Below are 15,780 nucleotides of genomic sequence, written 5' to 3' on the forward strand. Positions count from 1 at the left end.
AAAGAGAGAACAGAAAAGTAGTGGATATTTAGGTCAGGCGCTGTACTCGCTGCTACTTTGTGATGGTTGAAAAATATTAATAAAAAAAAAAAAGGCAAATAGCCCTTCATAACAAAAAGCCCCCAGGGGCTGGAGGCGGGGGAACAGGTTCCCAAATATAAGCCCTACTCGGGTGTCCGGACCGCAGGGCTCCCCCCGGCCCGGTACCGAGTGGAAGGGGCTAGGGAAGACCCCTGGAGCAGGGTCGGGGGCCCCCAGCATCGCCCCCCCGCAGAAGGGAAACGCGCGGGGCAGACCCGCGGGGCAGGGGCGGCTGCACCAGCCGAAGCATCGCCGGGGCTGATCCGCGGGGGAAAGGGCGAGATGCGAGTAGGGATGGAGCCGGGAGGGGGAAGAGCTGGGATTTCACCCACGCCGATGCCGGGAGAGGCGAGCGCGGGAGCGGCCGCGCTTCGCCCGCGGCCCGCGGAGGCTGCGCCCGGGGCCGCTCCGCCGCGACCCGCCCGCCCGCGGCCGCGCACTGTCACGCCGTGTCACACCCGCACTGGACACCCCAGAGCAGCAACAGATGAGCGAGCTGAGCTCGCACGGAGGGATGGGGGGGAGGGGGTGGGGGGGAAATAAAGGAAAAAAAAAAAAAAAAAAAACAAAAAAACACAAAAACCTGAGAGCGCATCGCAGCGAAGGGTCCCGGCGCTGCCGGGAGCCCCCGCGGAAACTTCCCTGCCCACGGAGCGCCAGAGCCGCCGCGCACACCCGCACCCTCGCACCCACTCGCACCCACGCCCGGGGAAGACGGAGCCGGCCCCGCGGCAGCAGCAGGACAAGTACTTACTGATCTCCATGCTCTGGAACAAAGACCTTTTGCAGTTGCATGTGCAGGACACATTGGGCTGAATAGCTACGGCCGTGCTGTTCAGACCCATTAAGTTATACATTTAAAAAAAAAAAAAAAAAAAAAAAAAAAAAAAGGGGAAAAAAAAAAAAAAAAAAAGGAAGGCGACGGCGACACAAAGAACTTCACGGCCGCCGAGCGCTCTCCGGGCAGCACCACATACAGCCGGGGCTCCTCCTCGGCGCGGGGGGGCGGGGGGAGGGAAATGCAGCTGCGATCAAAAATTGGAAATAAAAAACCCGGCGCGGCGCAGCGCCCCCCGCAGCGGCTCGGCGGCTGCTCCGCGCCCCCTCCGGCCCGGGAAGCGGCTGGGCTGGGCCGGGCCGCGGCAGCCCCCGCACTTTTTGTGGGGCGCGGCGCGGCGGGAGCGCGGTGGGAGCGCGGTGGGAGCGCGGTGGGAGCGCGGTGGGAGCGCGGCCCGCCCGCTCCCCGCTCCCCGCTCCGCTCCCGCCCCCCGCGCTCATTCACGGCCACGGGGACGCGGCCGCGCGCCGCCGCCAGCCGCGGGCGGGCTCCGTGACGTCAGCGCCAGACGGGGACTGCCCTTTCCCCCGCGCCGCGGGGGGGGGAGATGGGGGGGGGGGGGGGGGGGAAGAGCCGGGTGCGCGCGACCCGGGCGGCCCCGCGCGCCGCTCCGCGGGGCCTCGCGCGCGGCGGGCGGCACCGGCCCCCCCGGAACAGCAAAAAACACGCGGGCAGGTAACGGTCACACCCCCCCCCTTCCCACGGGTCTCGCCGCCCCTCCCCGTGCCGCGCGCGCGCTTGTTGTTTTTTTTTTTTTTTTGGTGTATTTTTTTCTTTGTATTTTTTTTCTTTTTATTTTTTATCCATTTTTTTTTTTTTTCTCTTATCGCCGTGCTGCGTGTGTTTCGCTGCGCCCACCGCCCCCCCCCCCCCCCCTTCCCGCCCCCCCATCCTCCTCCGCCGGCGGCGGTGGGACCTCGGCGGCGAATTGGCACATTGGCCCCGAAAGCGTCCGGATTTGGGCATCCCGCAGCAAAACTGCCCGGCAGCCGGGCTCAGGCCCACGCCGCCCACCCGAGTAACAGCGTCCCAGCCACGGAGCAGTCACAGACAGTTTCCAAATTCAGCAATTGAAAGAAAGATTGGGAAAAAAAAAAAAAAAGAAAAAATGTTGGGGGGAAAAAACGATAAGTGCTGATTTGTCCGCGGCTGAGCTTGGTGCAAATTCTGCCATGAGCCTCAGCACTAAGGCCAACCGTGCTGCTTTCTGCTGCGGAGCTCTGGAACTACTTCAGACAGAGAAATTACCATTTTCAAACCTCCCGCTTTAAAATGGAGTGACCCCATTCACTTTTTAGACAGGTAAAAGGAAAAAACAATCTCCTCTCTGAGTGCTCAGTGTGCTGAGTTTTAGTCAAGAGAGATTGATTTTTCTTTTTTTTTCTTTTTTCCTCTGGGAAATAAACCTGTGAAAACAGAGGTTTATAATGAAAATGATGAAATGAGCTTAACTATAGTGGTGCAAAGTAGCTGCTCTAATGCTTGGTGAATCCTGTTACTGGGCGATAAGGACAGCTTCAGTTACCTTCTAAGAAGGTATATTTTCCCCTAATTCTTGATAGCTCTGATTTATGGAAGTACCTGAAGAGCCCGGAGCTGGGCCCACGCTCCCGAGGGATGCTGCTGGGAAGCTCACCCCGAGAAGGGGACAGGCTACCCAAACCTTGGACAAAGCTGTAGAAATCACACAAGACAGATGGTGTCAAGAGTCAGGTCAGGCACGGTGGCACGCACTGGTAAGGTTTAACCTTTATTTCCCTCCCCAAAAATGGAATTTATTTCTACGTGACAACTTACAAACTGATGTTAAGTATGTGCCTGAGCTTTGCTCCTGCGGCCCCATCCACTCCTGTGAAAATGCCTGAAGAGGAGGAACAAGGAATTGCCAGGTTGTTTAATCTTTTACTCTTTGCCACTTGACAGATGGTAACTCCCAACAATTACTAATCCAAAAGAAACACGGAAGAGGATCTTGTGGCTCGGATAGAAACGAGTTTTTAAGAAGCTTGTGCTTCCCAGTGCTGAGCAGACGGGAATTATCGTGCAAGTACTGTTCCCTGAACACAGGGAATGATGCCAGGGATAGCACCAGAGGTGGGGGGGTTAGTGTGCAGGCCTGGGAGAGGAGGGACGATTACCTGAAAAAAATCTACACTAGAACTGGAAATCATTTCCAATCCTATTTTTAAATTTTGTTCCCAGCCTCAGTTACCTCATCTGTAACTCAGGAGTAGTAATTTTTACCTGCCTTTTGGCCAACTCCTTCAGGTTCATCCTAGAGTCTTAGTTTCTTTTGTGCCAGGCAGATTTCTAGAAAAGCTTTGTGGAAATAAAAAGCAGCATTACCCCTGTGACAGGGACATGGGCCTCAGGGGGGTGGGAGCCCACAAGCCCCAGAAAGGCCAGCTCGAAAGTTAAAGCAATGGTCAAAACTCTGAAAATAAATGCCAGTTCAGACAGCTTTATCAATCAACCCACTTTTATTATTATTTAGTTGGAAATACAGGGTTTTTTTTCTTTTTAGAACACTTGGCAGCTGAATATTAGCGACACTTTTCCAATCAACTTTGCTCGACTGGCCAGCAAAGGTGTCAGTAAGCTAAACTGAGTCCACCATCTTGCAACTAACACTCCTTTGCACTTCAAATACTGCCATAAATAAGTCCTGGAGAACCTCGTGTTGTGCGAGATACCAGCCAGCAGCAGCCTGCCAGCACCAGCCCTGCCACCGCTGCCGAGCCCCCCAAGTCCACCGGCTGCGTGGATGTGGTCATAGCTCAGGTTTGATTCAGAATTCTGGTATTTTAGGACACAGATGCGGTACATCCTGAAGTGGTCTTAGGCAAGTAAATGCAGCTTTAAGCATTATTCTTCTGTGGCAGGTCGGTTCCTTGACTGGTGGGTTACCGAGTCCTCCGCCGCACTCTCTCCTGCAAGAAGCACAGCTTTGCCTTTCATAGCCGGGCCCAGCGTCACCCACGGGCCCGGCTGGAGGCCTGTTCGCAGGCAGGACGTGCTGGGGATGGGCGCTGTGGCAAAAGGAGCCTTGGTGGAGGCATCTCAGAGACCTCAACCAGCACTGGTGGCTGAGCGAGCTCAGGCTGGGGGGACCTGGTGCCCAGTTGCGTCTGAGCTGTGAAAGAGCTGGCTCTGGCAGGGGAAAAGGCATCCACCCTCAGCCTGTGAATCAGCCAGCTTGTTCTAGGGGGAGTTTTTACAAGTTTGCAAAGCTCTGGTGGATAAAGGCTCCAGATTCAGATGCAGGCTGCTGCAAGTTCACACATCTTCCTAACCTTCCTTTTAAAAAAAAAAATAAAAGAAAAATGAAAAATAACTGTTTGCAAGTCGATGCTGGTTTAAAAATGCACTGTTTACCGCCATCGTGATTTCATCTGAACGACTCATGTGGCTTTAAGAACAATCAGCATTTTTCCACCATGATTTAAGAACAAATAATTAAAGTCATCCCAGATGGGCTTGTAAAAATTAAAAGTACATCAGCTAACTTAAATGCTTCACCCTGCTCTTTGTAGTAACACTATCCACCCTCCATCCCACTGCCGTTGGTCAGAGTTTCTTCTGTACCAGCAGCAAGAACTGCTTGGCTGGTGGGATACTTTCAGAATACACTTTTGTTGATTTTGGCTCCTGTATTCTGTCACTCATTAGCTTTTTTTCTGGTTTTTTTTTTTTTTTTTTTTAATGTTCTCCCTAGAGACACCTCTGATGACTCTGGCACTTCAAGATCTCCCTTCGCTTCCCAGTTTTGCCACAAAATTTCAGGGTGAGCCAGCTGCTCGCCAGGCCTTAGGCTCTTCAGCCATGGGAAGGGACACACAGGAGCCTCAGAAATATCTGAGGTCCTTGGACAAACTGAACAACATGGACACATCAGTCTGCTCTATATGATAGTTTTGGACTATGATATAATTTCACTCATTGCCAGACCAGAAGTCAGGCATTTGCCCGTGCAGTCACATTTAAATCTTTCCTTTTATTCCTCACTGCAACACTTCAGTGTTAAAGATTTGAGTGACCCTGCAGAATCATTCTAGTGCAGCACTAAGGGTAAATTAATAAAATATAATTGGAAAGAGAGATCCATGTGAGAAATAAGTAACCCTAAGAGTCAAATTATTTTCTTCCAAAAGTGGTTGAGGCTATCTAAGGAAAAACAAAACAAAAAACTCTACAACTCCCCAAAGCTTTGTTAACTAAACAGTTGTCCATTAAAGAGACCAAATATTTCGCAGCATTAGTCTTTGGATTAATGTTAAATCGATACGCACTAACGTAACAGGGCAATAGTTACCATGGTGAATAATTCTATATTTATTTTCAAGCAAGCCTTATTTCTAACAATTCCAGACATGGTTTCTACTTTCTGGTGGCTAACCTCTTAATTTTGTTTTTTTTTAACTGTTTGATACCAGAAACTTGAGTTTTCTCCCTGACAATTAGAACAAGATCTTTCCTGCAACAGAGAACAATGCCAGGCAAGGACACGGATGCTCACCAGTTTTAGCGAAGGGCTTGTTTGCCTTTGAGAGTCAGTACAGCTGCAGCTCAGGTGCCATTTGAAGTGTATGAGATACTGTGAGTTATGTCTTTGGTAGATAAGCCCTCGTATCCTTGTCTGGAACAGCAGAAGCATTTTCCTTCAGAGACTTCATCCCATTTCCCCGAGTGTTAATAACCTACCTCAAACAATATTCCACCCAAAAAGCACTGAAATACCCTCCCCTGCCCTTGCTCCCTCCCTTCTCTGCTGGGACCCTCCTTCCTCGGCCGTAGCCCGGGGCTGACAGATGACGATGGCTCTGGGGCAGGAGCTGCTGTCACCCACCCGACTCCACAGCCACCTCCCAAGCGCTTTTTTCCATCTCTGCACAGTGCTGGGTTGGGTCCCATTTAGGAGGTTTTGTTCCCAATCAGGAGAGCTAAAAAGTCAATGAGTATTTGTTGGTAATGAAAATTTTTACTGAAGCCACCAGAATGTTATTCCAACCCATTCTGTCTCATTTGGGGCCTGATATAACTCTGGCTGACATCACTGGAAAGACTCCACCCTACCTTTACATTTTATTGGAGGCACTGGTAGGAAATTTATCACTTCACTAACAAAAAATAATCACCCTCTGAATTCACAGCTCCCCAGCTGAAAACATTTCATTTTCTTGTGCTAGGAAAACCAGGATGGCATATGTAAAATAAAACAGCTCTAAAGAAGGCGTTTTAAATGCACAAACATAAAATAATCCCTAACTTTTCTTGATGGAAAATCAGGCATTTTGGAGAGGAATGGTGCTTTGGAAAGCAAAGAGAGGTGACCCTGAACTCCCCAACTGAGAGGTGACATACTGAAGACTTCGAGCTCATCCGAGGAAGCACTTGAGTAGTTCTGACAGGCAGCTTGGAACCACTGGTAGCGGCTTTGCTGCCCAGCTCCTTCTGTGGAGCCGCTTGGAGCAGCTGCACAGTCCGTGGATTGAATTGTCGTTACATGATGCCATATACACATACATGGTTAGAGACATACCCACACGTGAACATACTCATATTTGCCAAAACCCAATTGCTCTGTTTAGTTTCTCTCGGTTCTTGTGTGAAAGGTGCGATTGGACACCTGGGCTCTGTTCTGGATTTTCCCGCCTTGGCACGGGCAAACAGGCCGGAGCTCTGCAGCAGCCTGGCCCTGCCGGGGGACCCCCAGGACCGCTCGGCCAGCCCTGCCCCGCGCCCCCCAGCAGCCCCCCAGCCTGGCCCGGCCCTGTTACTGCCTCTGGGGTCGCCCCACGGGCCTGCTACCGGGAAAAGCTACAGCGGAGCTCAAGATGGAGGCTCTGCAAGTGCTCTTGCCTACCTACGCCACGCAGCGTTCGGCACGGGGTGAGTCGTCGCCCACGTGCCCTCGGGGGGGTGTGGCGTGCCCACGAGGGATTCATTGAGGGACCCGCTCCCACGCAGCTGTCCCAGCTCTCCCCCTCAACGCTTCCGCGGGGGGTCTCATCGCAAACCAGGCGGAACTCAGCGTCCTGGAACGCACGCCTGCCAGCCCGAGCCCACACCCACCCACGCGACTGCCCCACGCTGCGCGCCTGCCCGGGCTCTGCCCCTTTAAATATCCCCCAGACGCCGCGGGGGCGGCCCCAGACGGCGCCTGGTGTCACGGACAGGCGTTCCCCCGCCCCCCTGCATGTCAATGACGCGCGCTCTCAGCCAATCAGAAGCGGGAGACCCGGCCTCCAGGGGCAATGCAGCCAATCAGCGGATGGGGGTGGGGCGCGCCCGGCCATGTGGGCTCTAACTCCACGTGGGGCGGGGCCGTGACCGCGCGGTGACCCGGGGCCGTGACAAAGGCGCAGCTCGCGCCTTCCCGCGCCGCCGCCTTAAAGAGCCAAAGCCGGGGGCGGCGCGCGCCCGCGCCGTGCACCCACCGAGGGGTCCCGCGGACCCTGCGCGGGGTGCCCGGGCCTGGGGGCAGCGTGGGGGTGACGAGGGCTGTCACGACCTGCGGAGCTGGGGTGTCTGCGGCGCCCGTGCTGGGGGGAAAAGGGGGGAAGGGCGCAAGACAAATGCGCTGTGTGCGTGGGGTGCGTGTCATCGCACCCACGGCGTTTCCAACGCTTTCTGCACAGGTTAACGAGTCCGTCTTACACGGCCGTAGCACCCAGTAAGCACTACCACGCAGCATCGCCCCCCCCCCCCCGGGACTAGGGAGCCGCGCTCCGCCCTGCCGCGAGTGGGGCAGAGCCACCGTGGGTGGGACTCACACGGTCCCTTCGCAGGGCCCGGGCTGCTCGCCGGGTGCTGCTGAGGGGAGATACATCCGAGCAGCAAGACGAGCCGACGAGATACATGTGGGTGCGTGGTGTAGGCTGAGCGTGGGCTGGAGTGGCTGTGGGCAGGCTGTTGAACTTGTGCTCCAATTGCTCAGACCACGCGGCTGCGACGCAGGCGAGGGGCCGCGTGGATTGCCTAGCTGCACATTTGACATCATCATTGCTACCTAATAAACCTGTTAACTGGGAAGCTTCAACACCAAAGAGACAGAAAAACAAACAGGAGGAGTAGGGAAGAGGGAGGATCCCGGAACACAAATGCTCCCATAAATGCCTTTTCCGTAACTCTATTTACTCAGCTGCTGAAATGATTTCAACTGAGTGATTAGTCTTACATGCTAAAACCAAGCCTTCTATTCTCTTCTCTGATAGTCCAAAATCCTACATCTGGTACTTTTATCTGCAGTCTTTTTTTCCCCCCTTTTGTTTAAGAGAGAGAGTGTCTGCAGTATTTGATCCCCAGATGCACTATATCATCACAGTTTGGGCTCAGAGGTGAATCACAGATATTAAAATCAGTTGTTTCAATCCCACTCGACTGCAGAGAGCTGAATCCTCCCTCGCAAGGCTTTATTTTCTAATATGAAAGAGACAAATTCAATAATTTGAGAGCCTGATTTTCAAAGAGAATGAAAAGAAAATGTTTTAACTTCAGATGAGAACAACCTTAAAATGTACATTTGACCTCCTGTGGTGCCTTGGGGTGTTGTAGCCCCAAACCCAATATGCTGTCTCTGGGGATGAGGCTCTCTGGAGATACTCTGTTTCCTAAGACATACGCCAGGAAAAATAGAGGCATTGAAGACTTTGTGTGAGGCCAGATAGTTAGCAGCAGCTACAGCAGCTCTCTGAACTTGAGGCTGGCCAGAGTCCGTTGTATATTGTATATCCAGGTATCAGTGTTGTGTACAATAAAATATCTGAGTGTGGGATGTATATAAAACATCACCTACTGCTCCATTATCAATAATCTCTAGATTTTTTGGAACATATAAAAAACCAAATTTTTGTACTTCTTCCTTAAATCACGTGGAGCCTTGCCTGAGCCTTGTATTGCTTGGCACAAAGAGAAGTTACAGGCACATCTAATTAAATCGTATGAATCAGGGATATTGAATTGTTGAAGGGCTTTTTTTGTTGTTATTGCAGTTTTAGATTTCTAATGATTCTGATAATCTGTGAAACTATTAATTATAAGGTTTAAGAGAAAACACAAAAAAGACACCTTTTTGGGACTCCAGGGTCCACGTGTGAATCTGATTTTCCAAACGAAGAGAGTTATAATATCAGTTAAAACCCAAAGGCTTCACTTTTGCAAATCTTTTATGCTAGATTTTATACAGCTAATACATCTCCAGTGTTTCCAAGGAAACCAATATGCCCTGTTCTCACTGAAACAAATCTCACTATTAAAACAATTAAAAACTTAATCTGGGTTCCCTCCCTTCCTCCCCCTCTCTCCTTTCGGTATTATTGTATGCATTTTAATTAAAAACATGATTGTGATAATTTTTTTACACATATGTAGGCTACACTGTAAATTACCTAAAGGAAGCTTGACTCTAGAGCATAATAATTGGGAATCAAATACATTGGAACAATTGAGCAAAAACAAATAAACAGGAGTCTTGATGAATAGATTGTAGCCACTGCTCATGTCTGAAGGCTACTGGCCATAGCTGTCGGAGAGGAGTTTTAAACCTCCATCATGCTGTGAAAAATACAGGTTTAGTTATTAGGTGTAGCTTAGACAAATTCCTGAATCTCAGCTGACACAGTGAGGTGAGACAGTCCTGGCTGGCGGAAGCTCCAGCTAGCCAAAGAGGAAAAGCCAGCTCCCAAAGGGCATCAGCACTCGGCTGCTCGGAAGGAATTCTCCCGATTTTGTCTGCTGGGTGACCAAGCAATGGGTTTTAAGGTCACAGTGGCCACAGAAGGCATCCATTTCACAGCCTCACTTCCACAGAGCTGTCGCACAACATGCACTCCTGTACTAATGTTTAACTGAGCCGGCAGAAAGGTTGGATGCCACGGGATAGAGTTGCCTGAAAGCTGAACGCAGGCTCAGAGGCCTCTTCTGCCTTGTGCTCGGCAGGGGCATGCTTTTTTGTTGCCCTTTCAAACATCTGCCTGTGAACCGCTTGTTCGTACGTCTGCATCTGAAGGCCTAGCTGTGGAAATGAATCCAGTGAGAGGCCCCAACACCTCCACCTGCACCCACACACTCTGCAAGGCGAGTGTGCCTGGAGAAACAGGGGCTTGAAAATCCATCACTTACAGCAGGCTTTGAAAATCTGAGGGGGTTTTGCAGCAGCTGTGAAAGTGCCTCGCCCCAAAGCTGGGTGTCTCAGTGGCACAGATGGGGCAATTGATGCCCTTGTTTTGAGGAAGTTCCTTGTTCTTCCAGGTTTCTGTGTGTGATATTCTGGGGGTTCTGGCCTGAGGTAACAGCCCAAATCAGTTCCAGAGGCACCTTCCCCATGCCACAGCACAGCACAGTGCTGGGGATGACAGCACTCGGGTAAGCTCTGCCATGCTGCCTCAAGCCTCTCTTGGTTTGTTTGTATTGACTTAGAGAGCACCACTGCTGTCCTCAAGAGTTGGAAAACAAATAGGAACCCCGGGTGCCAGCGCCAAGGAGCTTAAAGCCTCGATGCAAACACACAGTTCAGGCTCTGTGTTCAAAGTGTTTTGCTGGTTTGATCTGAAGAGGCATAAAGATCCAGCCGTGGGGCTTTGGGGTCTGTCTGCCGAGGAGAGGGATCTGCAGGTCAAGAGGCTCATGAAAAGAGGAAACTGGCTCCAAGCACGAGAACTGAATGCCACCGGGAAGGCAGTAAATACAGCCCTGCTCTTTGTTTCACCCTCATTGTGTTCCCAGCTCTGCCTGCTGCATATTGACTCGGCTTTTCTGTTCCCCTTGTGTGTGTGCGACTTCCACTCCCGTGACAAGAGGCTGAGCACGAAGGAAGGGAGCAGTCGGCACAGAGGTGTTTCATGTGGATCCAAGAGCTAAATCTGGCCCTGGCTTGTGTGCTCCCCCGACTCCCCAGGGAGCAGAAGGGAAACTCAGCCAGAGCCGCTTCCTCCACCATTGTCTGAGCACTTGGACATCCTTCTGCCCACACTGGTGAAGGGCAGGGGATGAGTCTGGGGCATCTGAAAGAGCTTCCAGTTTGCCTCATGCCTCTGCACAGGGCTGGACGGAGAAACTGGACCATGGCCCAGGCTCTGTCCTCCCTCCCTGGGATTCCCTTAGGCATTGGGTTGCCCAGAAGATTTAGGGAAATGAATCTTGCTCACTCCTTCACACACATCTTCTAGGGTACTGCATGTTGCTGTGTGCTCTTTGCAAATGCAGTTTCCTGTGAAAAAAAAATCCCAGCCTTGCTAACATCCCACATGTAATGTGATACATTCCCATTCATACACACTTCCCACCACTCCGACACACACAGCACTGTACAACCAGAGAGACAGAAAGTGTACGGCACGTCTGCACTCAGAAATACCTAATTCTTCTAGTGTGCAGAGGGTGACTTGGGGTTATTTGGGTGTGTTTTTTCCCCCCTCTTCCAGAAGAGTTTGGAAAATTACTTTCTACCATCTGCCCTGCCAGAGCTAGGAAATATTTGGAATACATTCCATTCTCCTAATGAACACGCAGCAGCAGGGGTGCTGCAAATAAGAGAGAGAAAATCTTTCTAATGAACAACAAATGAACTAGAAATCACATCTACATAGCTTCAGCTTTTGTTGCCTATAGCTTTAGGGTGATTCATGGATACAAAAATCAATGAATGTGTTGAAGACTCAGGTTTAGCATGACATGCAGAAGTCTTGCCGTGACCCAAGCCATATTTGTTTTGGATACAAATACAGACTCTCACTAGCTTCCTTTTCTTTTAATTGAAGAAAAAAAAAAAAAAAAAAAAAAAGGCGGGGGGGGAAGAATTTAAGTATGGCTCCTACAACTCCTGTTAATGCTCTTCAAAACATGTTGAATTTATAGGATACTGTCAAATGCATATTAGTATTCATGACACAAATCATGTTGCTTCCAACTGGTGTACAGAGCTGTATCATGCTCTTTTGTTAAAAAAAAAAAATAATAATAATGTGCTCAAACTGAAGAAATTAGTGGTTCTTTCTCAGAGGAAAAGGGCCAAAAAGCTCCTCTCAATCCATGCTCTTCGGAGACTGGGGATAAATGTGGCTGAGCATGGCCAGAGGTGAATTTCCAGATTCACCACAGTAGAAATTAAGGGCTTCTCTCAACTACTGTATGTGCCATTATGAATATGCAATTAGCTGTTCGTTTAAGAGTTTTGCCTGCTGCAATCCATCCAGACATAAGCAAGTTTCCACTCAAGGCTTTTGGTGTCAGAAACTTCACATACCAAGTGGAAACCTCAGTTCAAGGCTCAGATGCTGTGCAAAGCACGGTGTGACCCATCACAGCTGGCCTTAGCACAGAAGTGTGAGGAATAATGCATTCATAGAGCTGCAACCCATCCCATCCTTCTTGGCAAAATCTCTGCTCAGATACCGGGACTTTCCTCATACCTCCTCACAGGGGGATTTATTTTCTTACACCAGTCCACAAGCTCTAGCCTGAAATACTCAAGAAGTGACAAGTGCCAACAGAGAACTCAAATCATCAGCTCCAAAGCTGAGGCATCTCTCAGCTCCTCCCTTAAAGGAAAAGCCATGGGAGTACAGGGAACATTTCTAGCCTGTACTGAATGTCAACACTCTGGCCATGGCAGGCCAACAGCAGCATTTCCAAGCCAGGCAGATGTGGGTACTAGAACAGGGAAGGTCTTAGTCCTACAGATGTAACCTTAGAAGATACTACTGACACTTTCTACGCTACTTTGAAATCCTAGACTGTTGCCACACATTTCCTAGTCCGCAGAGCACCAGTTCCCTCATAGGAAACATCACCAACAGGTGAGATGGGAAACTGGGTGGCAATAAATCCATCTCATCCTGCCCTTATGGGAGGTTTTTCAAAGTCTGGAGCCCTAGAGACGTGCACATAGTAACCCAATACATAGAGAATAAAAGTGATGGCCAGGTAGGCGTTGCTCTATACGTACAACAACACCTGGTCTTCTCTATGGAATCTCTGCATCCTTCATTGCATGCAGGAAGATTGGGATAGAAGGCATTGTACTGGCTTTCCTCTCTGCACCTGGTATTTTCACCTGTTTGTGTGCTGAGATGCTGATATTTTTGGTGTATGCCCTCATTTTCTTGCAGCCTGACTCTGCAATTCCTTCAAGCATTTAACCTGCAAGAAAGTCAGCAGTTTCCCCAACAAGACCTTACATGACCAGGCCTCCTTATTTAATACCATCTTCTGCCTACATGTTCACCTTTCTTGTCTTCCATTCCTTGCAGTTTCACCCACGTGAAAGAGCAGCTGCATTCAGCATCCCAGGCTCATTAAATAGCCACTTGGTTCCCCGTTGTTCTTGGTCTCTCACACTGAAGCATGCATTAAAAACAAAAATAAAAAAAGAAAAAGTAAAAGAGAGAAACAGAACGTTCCTACAAAAAAGCAATTTCTTGGCTGGCCATTTTTTTTTTTTTTTTTAAACTCCCCTCAATATGGCAGGAGATATTTATGTCTGAACAAATCTTTCTCCCTCCCAATCAGTCCAGCTCCCCTTGCTTCTGCAGTGCAGCCGCACTGTTTATATCAGTCTGTTGCTGTGAAAATTAATGTGACAACACAAAACGCAACATAATGACTAAAGGTGTGTGAAATAGTCCTGGAGAAATGCGAAATGACTTCAAATGCAAGGTATTTCCTCCTTCCCCTTTCTCCCATGCTACAAGCTGCTGCAGTTCTGAAAATGGGACAGTTTTCAAAGAGGCTATATTTGCAGAGCAAAGATGGATGCTATTTTTATTGCAAATTAGCAGATTTTTTAGCAGATCCAACCTCATTTGCAAGTGAAAGTGACTCTACTTACCATGCAGATATAGGTCTTATGTTGGAAACTCATGGAAATTCATGTTTTGAACATACTTACAGAAGAAAAAAAATAGACCCTGCCTTTATTTCTGGCTGAGACAAACTCCACTGAAGAAATACCAGTGGGGCAATGCATATTTGCTAAACTAGTACATTAAGTGAGCAAGTAGGAGTGAGCCCGAAGTAGATTTTAGCTGTGCTCCATGAATTTCTGTGGGCCTGGGGACTTCAAGGAATTCACAGAGATATGAGAAAAGGTATCCAGCTGTTAGCAGCCTGAAATTTGCTATCCAGGGATCCACATTTCTCCTGGAAAGTTCTGAATGGTCTGCGTATTGATGAGGACTGAAAAATCACTACCCTAATATATAGGGCTAGCTAGGGTTGTCCATGGTCTGCACTGATGTGAAAAATTCAATGTAGTAAACAGTAACAGGGAAAACCAATCAGTTAACAGTCAGTCCTGCAAAAGATGCCATTTCAGAATGCCAAAACTTTTCATTAAATTGGAAAAAAATCTGGTGAGTGGTTTAAGCCAAGAAAAACAGCTGAAAAAAATTAGGGAAATAAAGCACTGCATTTAAGTGCTACTGAATCGAAAGATTTTCAGGGGTTTTTGTTTAAAAATGAGATTTTTTTCAGTTAAAAGTCAATCTACAGCTTGAGGAAGGTGAGCAAATGGTTAAACACCTCCCAAATAAGCCAGAAGAATAAGTCATTACATCCTGAGCTCTGCCAGTTGTGTCAAGCCCAAACCCACTTCACAAAAATTACTGAGAAGGTAAAATTCGGGGGAGCAAGAGAAAAAAAAAACTGTGCACACCTTTAAAACATTCATACAACATTGGTGCTGGAGTCCCAGAAGCGTGATTTTGGATTTGGTTACAGCTCCACCATGAAAATGAACTAAAAAGATTAAAAAAAAAAATATATATATATATGTATATATATAAAAATAATCTTCATTTTAATAGGGACATTGCAAGAAGAAAGTGAAAAATAGAACAGCAGGCAGGGAAAGCAGAAAGCTCCATTTTCAAGTAGTGGAGGCTAACCTAAAGAGTGTAATTTCTACCTGCCAAATTTGCACATGCATTCCTTCAACCTGAAGCTATACAGCAGGTGTGAACCTGTTTGTACCTCTCCTGACAGGAGCACAACAGGGGGAAACCAGCAGTACAAGTATTCAGGTATGCTAACAAATTCTTTTGGCAGATGCCAGTTTTGCAGTTATCTGCTATGCTTGAAAAAGCAGAAGGTGAGCATCAGCCCTGCTGTTATGTTGCAGTGTGATGGGCTCAGCTACTTTTTCTCCCTATCCCATCCCTATGCATTTTTGCAGTATACAGCTCCCATTTCCATAATGTCCACTAAAATAGACAGATCACATTCCTGAACGCTGTTGCCATGGTCTTTAATGAGACTATATTCACCATAACCGCGTTTAAACTCAGAGGTAACATTTTAAAAACACCTAAATTCCTCTTACAAAAATAAGAAGAGCTGAAGTTGTTAAAAAAAAAAAAAACAAAAAAGTCTCAGACACACATCCCAAACCTCCACTGTTCTCCAAGTTGAGATCCTCTGTTCATACCCATTTAGCAGCAGGTATTTAACACTCCGTATACCTGTCCCAGACACCGATTCACTCCCCTCTGAGCGATGACACCCTTGGGTCGGTATCCTGGCAGTAGCACTTCACCAGCACAGGATGCGTCGCTACAACAGAAGTTACATTTTGGAAACTGGAAAGAACGTGCTTCACAATTTTTACAGGCCTTATTTTCCTTAATTTAGGTACAGACAATATATTTTCTTATTACTGACAAAAAGATCAGGGTATTCTTTTGTGAGCACGAGGCATCCTATCATTTGTAGCAGGCATGAATTATTGCAGTGTCTCCATCCAAACAAGTGAACATCTGTATCCCATTTTCACTGGCACCACGAGATACCTGGCGCAGCCCCAAAAGGGAATGTTTAGCTACAAGGGTTTAAAATATGCAGTAATTTGCTGTTGTGTTATCTTCTGG

At 48.6% G+C, this 15,780-nt stretch overlaps 1 protein-coding gene and 2 long non-coding RNA genes across 7 annotated transcripts in view; 1 reads left to right on the forward strand and 2 right to left on the reverse strand.

Moving 5' to 3' along the window:
• PMEPA1 (prostate transmembrane protein, androgen induced 1) overlaps window positions 1-1,372 on the reverse strand; it is a 52,190-nt gene extending 50,818 nt beyond the window's left edge. For 2 of the 3 annotated variants that reach the window (XM_032982501.2, XM_032982500.2), the window contains exon 1: window positions 836-1,369. In XM_032982501.2, the coding sequence (XP_032838392.2) occupies window positions 836-938 (103 nt within the window). In that variant the 5' untranslated portion in view covers window positions 939-1,369. Of the gene's footprint in view, window positions 1-835 lie in introns of all 3 variants that reach the window. The other variant, XM_032982499.2, reaches the window with a different exon arrangement.
• Window positions 1,373-1,483: 111 nt separating this feature from the next.
• Window positions 1,484-4,253, forward strand: LOC116959018. Of its 3 annotated transcripts, none has more exons than XR_006166103.1 (3): window positions 1,484-1,594; window positions 2,482-3,700; window positions 3,802-4,253. It is a non-coding gene; the product is annotated as an uncharacterized LOC116959018 (long non-coding RNA). The 3 variants fall into 3 exon arrangements; XR_006166104.1 differs by having other exon boundaries at window positions 2,482-2,966; window positions 3,444-4,253; XR_006166102.1 differs by having other exon boundaries at window positions 2,482-4,253.
• LOC116959020 lies at window positions 3,381-6,992 on the reverse strand. The gene is made up of 3 exons (XR_004405603.2): window positions 6,783-6,992; window positions 5,436-5,555; window positions 3,381-4,216 (listed from the first exon to the last, which is right to left on the reverse strand). It is a non-coding gene; the product is annotated as an uncharacterized LOC116959020 (long non-coding RNA).
• Window positions 6,993-15,780: the final 8,788 nt, after the last annotated feature.

This window comes from Tyto alba, unplaced genomic scaffold (assembly GCF_018691265.1).
Source record: "Tyto alba isolate M040663 unplaced genomic scaffold, T.alba_DEE_v4.0 Super-Scaffold_33, whole genome shotgun sequence".
Lineage (NCBI taxonomy): Eukaryota > Metazoa > Chordata > Aves > Strigiformes > Tytonidae > Tyto > Tyto alba.